The sequence below is a fragment of the Wolffia australiana genome, chromosome 8 (genome assembly GCF_029677425.1).
Source record: "Wolffia australiana isolate 7733 chromosome 8, ASM2967742v1".
Classification (NCBI taxonomy): Eukaryota; Viridiplantae; Streptophyta; class Magnoliopsida; order Alismatales; family Araceae; genus Wolffia; species Wolffia australiana.
The window spans coordinates 1572178-1580000 of record NC_135842.1 but is presented as its reverse complement, the minus strand read 5'-3'; the positions used below and the strand labels follow the sequence as shown (position 1 = coordinate 1580000).

The following is a 7823-nucleotide window of genomic DNA, read 5'->3' as shown; positions in this document are numbered from 1 at the left end:
AGAAATTGTTGACATTGGGTACTTTGATCTTGGTCCTGGTGTTTTATTTAGAATTTTAGGCGTATAAGTTTCACTGGCGTTACTTTGTGCATTAATTACTTACATTAGGATGCTGCATTTCATTCATCTTTTTGTGGGAAGTATCAAGAATTCGAATTTCTTGGCCTTTCTTTAGTGATTCACAGTTTTGCATATAGTTAAATCCAGATGGTTTTACCACCCTGTCATAACAATTTTAATGGTACCCTTTTTAAAATTTAGGGAAATCTCATTTTTCTGAAAGCTAGCCGGCTTTAATTCTTCTTAATCGACTGGGCACCAGGTCATGAAACCTTTCAATCAGACTTCCTTGGGAACATCAAAGCTCAAACATTTGTCAACTCTATGAATGAGGATTTATTCTTCATCTATTAAGTTTCGAGTTTAAGGAACTTTCATGCCATTAATCTAAACTATAGAGCTCTAACTATAGTGCCGGGACGCGGACGGGACGATTTTTTCGTCCCGGGACGAAAAAATCGTCCCGTCTGAGGATACGGACGAATTTCGGGACGAAAATTCGTCCTGGGGACCACCGGATGGGACGGTTGTCGTCCAGTGGAACGAAAAAATCGTCCGTTCGGAGGTCTTCTCCGGACGATGGACGGACAAATCTGGACGGAAAACTGCCAGATTCACATCTGACGGTTGAGATGTTGCCACGTGGCCTCGCTAGGACAATTTATAATATATTATAATCTATTATAATATACTAAAAATATAAAATGTGTTTTTTCGTTCGGGACGAAAATTCGTCCTGGGAGGACTGGACGGGACGAAAAACCGTCCCGAGATTATTGGACGGGACGGTTTTTTTGTCGGTGGATGAAAAACCGTCCGGAGATTATTGGACGGGACGGTTTTTTTTTCGGTGGATGAAAAACCGTCCCGTCCTTCGTCCCTGAGCTAACATCGGATGTAGGACGGGACGAAATCCGTCCCGTCCCGTCCTTCGTCCACGTTCGGGACGATCCGGAACAATAGCTCTAACTTTCATGGCATTGGTCTGAATGAAATCCGTGTTTGATTTTCAGGCAAGGAGGGCTTTGCGGGCGCTGAAGGGGTTGGTCAGATTGAAGACACTTCTGAACAGCAACGCAGTCAAACGCCAATCTGCCACCGCCCTTCGTTGCATGCAGACTCTATCTAAAGTCCAGTCTCAGATCCGTACTTCGAGGATTAGGATGACAGAGGAAAACCAGGCTCTTCAGAAACAGCTCCAGCTAAAGCGCGAGAAAGAGCTCGAGGCCTTAAGGGCATCTGTAAGTTGACCTTCTTTCTCCGGTTCGGGCAACGTTCAAGTTGTCCATTGATTTCAATTGCAATTGGATCTAAATCAACCGGCCGATTTGTCCTAATCTTCATTATATTGATCCGATCTGATTAGGTATGTGAAGTTTGTTGTTTGTTGTTCGTTGCTTGTCATCTCTGGGGTTGGTTTGTTGTTTGTGTTCGTGTTGGTGTTCGTGTCCAAAATACATGTCTGTCTTCTTGTTCGTTCATTTTTGTGTTTGCAAACGAACAAATCGAACTTCCCATCCCTAGGAGTAGGAGAGACATTTGAGAGAGTCGGCTTACGCATTTTTGGCCAAAAGCCTTTTGGGTTTCCATTTAACGAGTTTGTGAACCGACGAACACATCCGCGAACGGTTCGTCATTTGTGTTCGTGTTCGATCGTGTGTTTGTGAACGAATAAACCAAAGTCACCACCCCTAAATCAGATGTCTGATCTGATTGGAAATTCTTGGTAGGTCCAGGAGGGGAGTGGAGCTAATTTTTTCTTTTTAAAAAAATAATTTCTGATTGATTATCTGAGGTATTTTTTATTTTTGATCGATTTGTCTCCTCTTCCTTGTTCGTCTAGAAACCACGAACAGGAAACAGAGAAATGGGTCTCTACCAATTTTGACAATCCTGAATTTCATGCCTATTTCCACAGATGGGAGAGGAATGGGATGACAGCATTCAATCTAAAGAGCAGCTGGAAGCAAACTTAGTGAGCAAGCACGAGGCCGCCATGCGACGAGAGAGGGCCCTGGCTTACGCTTTCTCTCGCCAGGTTGAATTTCATCGCCAGATTGAATTTTCCATGTCAAAAAAAAAGTTTTAGAAAAAAGTTTTTTCTCAAAATAAAATTTTCTTTACTCCTTTTTTAGTGGAAGAACTCATCAAAGCAGATGACCTTCACTGACCCGAGCAATCCCCACTGGGGTTGGAGCTGGATGGAGCGCTGGATAGCGGCCAAGTCCTGGGAGACACGTGGCACTTCGGCAAAAGAAGTCAACGCTGACCTCTCCGTTGACCGGGAACCCAGGAAGCCTCTTGCCCACAGAGATGCCAATCTGGACAAGGCCTCATCCCTCGGCCGCCACTCCCCCGCCACGCCGCTTGCCAAGTCAGTGTCGCTTGCGTGGAAGTTCAAAGTCGGGGACGCCCAGGAAGATGATGTCAGAAGCCATGTCAGCAGCCAGCCGGACAGGCCCCGTCGCCACAGCATAGCTGGGTCAACGGTGGGCGACGAGGAGACCCCGGTCAACTCTTCTCCGGTCCCCAGTTACATGGCTCAGACAAAATCAGCCAAAGCCAAACTTCAGTCTGAGGCTGCCGAGAAGGCGAAGAAACGACTTTCCTTGTCCAGCAAGGACAAGAAGAGCATCTCGTTGGGTTCCGGGAGGCGCCTTTCGGGCCCACCAAAGCTCGGGGGGGCCTGATTCCTACGTGGCAGCCTGCACATTCATTTATTTTCTCCGAATTTAAATATCATAATGTTGCCCAAACATTACCCTCTCAAGACCTCTTCCCAATGTTCGAAGATTATTTTTCGTTCTTCTCCTTTTTCTTAGATTATCATAGTCACCGACAATGACGGAACTGGGATGCCCGTCATTCATCATCGGTCTACGGTGACGGCCAATTCCCTCTATGATGTTGACGGACGGAGTAGATGGCATTCCATGACGATGACAATGACGACAACTTTGGTTAAAAGTGCCAAGTTTTTATTCACGGAATCATGGACAATTGACCAAAAAAAATCAATTTTATTCTTCCTCTGGGCGACGGTGAGGAGTCTGTGATGGCCAATGTCGTCTGGTTCGTGCATGGATGACGTAACAAGCTTCCATCACATCAGCCTGCAATTCTTATAGTGCAGGGATGGTTTTTTAGTCTCAGGACGAAAAATATTGTCCCGTTCGAAGATTTTAGTCTCAGGACGAAAATCGGGACGGAAATTCGTTCCGAGACTTCCGAAGGGGACGGTGTTAGTCCACTCAGACGAAAAAACCATCCCGTCCGGTGGTCTCGGACGAAAAAACCATCCTGTCCGCGTCCCTGCACTGATTCTGGATGTAAGACGGGACGATCTTCGTCCCGTCTCGTCCATTGTCCATGTCCCGGACAAACCGGAACTATACCTGCAAATCAACGTCTAGACCGACAACGACCGACGAATCGTTTACCGTCCCGTGCATCGTCCACATCCCGTCCAGAACTATACCAACAAATCAACTTCTAGACAGTAAAGTGCCGGATTGTCCCGGATGTGGACGATGAACGGAACGGGATGAATTTCGTCCCATCCGACATCCAGAGTAAGTTCAGGAACGAAGGACGAGACGGTTTTTCGTCCAACGATAAAACAACCGTCCCGTCAGGACATACCGGGATGGGTTTTCGTCCCGTCCAGTCCTCCCGGGACGAATTTTCGTCCCGAAATTCGTCTAGGGTGAAAAAAAACCATTTTATATTTTTAATACATTAATATGGATTTCTTTCAAGTTTTTTAGGGAATTACTGAGGAGATGGAACGCTAAGGGACATATAACATATGTACAATTATTTCTGAGTGGTATCCATTTGCACACATGTAAAAATACAGTGACTTTGATACAAATTGTCATTGCGAGGCCATGTGGCAACATCTCAACCGTCGGATGTGAATCCGGCGGTTTTCCGTCCAGATTCATCCGTTCATCGTCCGAGACTGCCGGACTGTCCCATCCGGTGGTCCCCTAGACGAATTTTCGTCCCGGGAGGAACAAATCGTCCCTCCGCGTCCCTGAACGTCGGATCGGCTAACGTCTCGTCCCGTCCGTCATCCATCCGCGAGATTTGCCTAGTCATCCGCCCTATCTTATCCGTTCCACGTCATCCTAAAGAACGACGGACCTCCGTCGCTGCCCTTTTCTTCTTCGTCTTCTTCTTCTTCTCGTCGACGACTGCCACGTTCTCGATCGAAGGGCATGGGCTTCGAGCTTATCCGATCTCCGCCATGGTTTTTAGGGTTTGGAACTTCGATCTAGGGTTCTTCGGAATGGAAGATCCGCTCGGTTTCCTCTTCCGATCGCCGATCGGAGGCCGCGCCGGGGAGAACAAGAAGACGGCGAAGCTTCGACCGCCGATTCCAGTCCTCTTCGACGGATTTCAAAACCCCGGCCGGATTCACAGGGAGCTGCGATCCGGCGCGGACGATTCTCCAGAACGGAGAGGAAATCGCTCTATGTTCTTCGCGAAATGGTGGATCGGCGCCGATCCGAGCGAGATTTCGATTTCGATTTCCTCCGCGGAATCGTTGCGGACGATTGGGGGCGGAGTGGAGGCGTTGAAGAAGGCGGATTTGGGGGGGTTGTTGAAGAATTTGAGGTTTTCCTGGGTTGGAGGGCCCCCGGCGATGAACGTGGCGAGCTCCGTGCAGGAATTTGCCGCGGGATTGTTGAGATTTCGCATCGGCGATTCTTGGGCGGAGGTTTTGAAGGATCTTCCCCGGCTGATGCGATCTTCCTCGGAGCATCCCGACAAGGATCGGCTGATCGCAGTGCAGGATTTCTTCAAGTATACTGAATTCGAAGGCACGCTCTTGGGGGGCTTATTTATGTTGCTATTTTTCAGTTTATTTCTTCTTTTTTCTCTCATTTCTTTTTTTTTTTAAATTTCATACTTTATTTTTGGATTCGTATTTATCTTCGTTGTTCATAATAAAAAGTAAAGACTAAGATAAAGGAATTCATTTTTATTTGCGTATTTTTCTAGTTATATTAGTTTTTTTTTCATTTTTAGGTATTCTTTTCGTTTTTTTTACTTTTTAATTAAAACATTTAGTTACTATCTGTTTTATCGCTTATTTTTTATTTTGATTTCGACTTTTATTTTTAGTTTGTTTATAAATTCGTTGATTTCTAGTTTTAGTTGTTTTACTTATTTCTCATTTTATATATTTTATTATTGTTATTAATATTTTATTTTTAAAATTTTATTTTGATTTTGATTTTTAGAGCAATTTTATTTTTTTATTTATATTCTTTTACTAACTATTTATTTATTTTTATATTTATTAGGTATATTTTAACATTTATTTTTCTTTCTTAAAAAATATTTTGAATTTTATTTTTAAAGTATTTTTTTTATATTCCTTTACGAAATAATTATTTATGATTATATTTATTATGTATATACTTATTATTCCGATTTTATTTTTTAAATTTTTTCTCGTTGATTTTCATTTTTAAAGTAATTCGATTTAATTTTTGTTTTCATTACTGTACTAAATATTTATTTATTATTCTATTTATTACGTATATATTTATTATTTTGATTTTACTTAAAATTTTAATTTGGATTTTATTTTAAATTTCTAATTTCTAGTTTTTAGTTGTTATTTTACGTATTTCTAATTTTACATCTTTACTATCATTGTTTATACTTTATTGTTTATTTTTCAAGTTTTTTTTTCTCATCGGTTGATCTCCGGCAGCAATTATCTAGAACAAAACATCATTTCTCATCAAAATACTGTTACTCCACCCTATAATAATATCATCACCAATATACTTCTCCTAACGAGAATTACTCATTTCTACTGGCGATAGGAAGACGATTCTTCGAAGAACTAGATAGAGACGGCGACGGGCAAGTAACGCTAGAAGATCTAGAAATTGCCATGAGAAAGAGAAGGCTACCGCAGAGCTATGCCCGTGAATTTCTACGCCAAACCAGATGCCACATTTTTGCAAAATCGATCAAATGGAAGCAATTTCTTTCTCTCATGGAGCAGAAGGAGGCCACCATCCTCAGAGCCTACACCAACCTCTGTTTAACCAAGTCGGGAACGCTAGAAAAATCTCAACTTCTAGCGACCCTCAAAAACGCTCATCTTCCTGCCAACGAAGACTCTGCCACCGCCATGATGCGTTTCTTGAACGCAGACGTTCACGGGTCCGTCTCCTACGCCCATTTCCGGAATTTCATGATTCTTCTTCCCTCTGAGCGTCTTGAAGACGACCCCAGGTAAAATCTCATCTTTTTTGAAGAAATCTTAGCTTTTAATGATAAAAAATTGGGGATTTTGAGGTTTTAATTGCTCAGGAGCGTATGGTTTGAAGCGGCGACCGTGGTTTCTGCACCGCCTCCGTTTGCTATGCCAGTAGAAAGTTCGGTGAAACTTGCTTTGGCAGGAGGAATTGCTTCCTTGTTGTACACTTTGGACGCGATGAAGGTAATCACTCGTCCGTCTTTGTTTGCATTTAAGTGAGAGTTTTTGTCTGCCCACCAACTTCGCCGGCTGCGAGCTTGCTGAGAAGAAGCCATTGACTAGGATTAACTTAACCTTCTTCGTCACGAGTTTACCCAATTTGCCTTCTCCTTTTATGGCAGGCCGGTCCATTTTTTCCCTCATTGACAGTGTTTTCCTCTGCCAAGTGAATGAGACAAGTATCGCCCCCCTTCCCTCTCCTCAATACCCATCTCTCTCTCTCCTCTTTCTCCCTCTCTCTCTCTATCTATCTATCTATCTATCTATCTATCTTCCATTGTATCCATCCATCTCTCTCTCTCTCTCTACAATATATCTATCTATTTCTCTCTCTATCCACTCATTTCTCTCCCTAGTACCGGCCCATCTCTCTCTCTACTCATCTCTCTCTCCCTCTCGCTCTCTCTCTCTCTCTCTCTCTCTCTCTCTCTCTCTCTCTATCTGCCCATATCTCTCCCAAGTACCGCCCCCCTCCCTCCCCCCCTCTCTCCCTTATCTCTCTCTCTCTCTCTCTCTCTCTCTCTCTCTCTCTTTCTATCTATCTATCTGTCTACCCATCTCTCTCCCTTTATCTATATCTCTATCTATCTATCTATCTATCTACCCATCTCTCTACCTTTATCTTTATCTCTCTCTATATATATATCAATCTACCCACCTCTTTCCCTTTATCTTAATCTCTCTATATATATCAATCTACCCACCTCTTTCCCTTTATCTTAATCTTTCTCTATATATATCAATCTACCCATATCATTCCCTTTATCTATCTATCTCTCTGTACCAATCTACCCATCTCTCCCCAGTACCGACCCCCACTTTCTACTCATCTCTGTCTCTCTCGCGCTCTCTATTTGTGAGTTTCTCTCTCTATCTACCTATCTCTCTTCCCAGTACCGCCCCCCCCCTCCTCTATCTACCCATCTCTCTCCCTAGTACCGCCCCCAACCCCTCTCTCTATACCCTTCTCTCTCTCTTTATAAACCTCTATTTCAGTATTTCTATCTTCTCATTTTATGTTATCTATCTTCCTATCTTTATAAAATGTGAGGTGTACGGTGTCATTCACATATCTATGCCTTGTGTTCTGTGTTAGATGTTATGAGTCTTCCTCCCTACTTGCTATTCATAGATGTAAGTATTGGTGGCCTTCAGAGAGCTACTTCTTGTGGTCTGCGTTGGATGTAATATGTAAGATTCTTATTTAATAAAAACACCATCCATCTTTCTTTCTACCTTTCTGCTATCTCTCTCC

The 7823-nt window shown here is 43.2% G+C and overlaps 2 protein-coding genes across 3 annotated transcripts in view; both read left to right on the top strand.

Moving 5' to 3' along the window:
* The window catches only part of LOC144706417 (protein IQ-DOMAIN 2-like), a 3867-nt gene extending 998 nt beyond the window's left edge, over positions 1-2869 (top strand). For both annotated transcript variants that reach the window (XM_078579354.1, XM_078579353.1), the window contains exons 4-6: positions 1074-1301; positions 1979-2098; positions 2196-2869. In XM_078579354.1, coding sequence (XP_078435480.1) covers positions 1074-1301; positions 1979-2098; positions 2196-2750 — 903 coding nt within the window. In that variant the 3' untranslated portion in view covers positions 2751-2869. The remainder of the gene's footprint in view (positions 1-1073; positions 1302-1978; positions 2099-2195) is intronic.
* Positions 2870-4229: 1360 nt separating this feature from the next.
* Positions 4230-7803, top strand: LOC144706700 (uncharacterized). The gene is made up of 3 exons (XM_078579696.1): positions 4230-4889; positions 5907-6324; positions 6403-7803. Exons 1-3 carry the CDS (start codon positions 4313-4315, stop codon positions 6566-6568), a joined length of 1161 nt encoding a protein of 386 aa, XP_078435822.1. The 5' UTR covers positions 4230-4312; the 3' UTR covers positions 6569-7803.
* Positions 7804-7823: the final 20 nt, after the last annotated feature.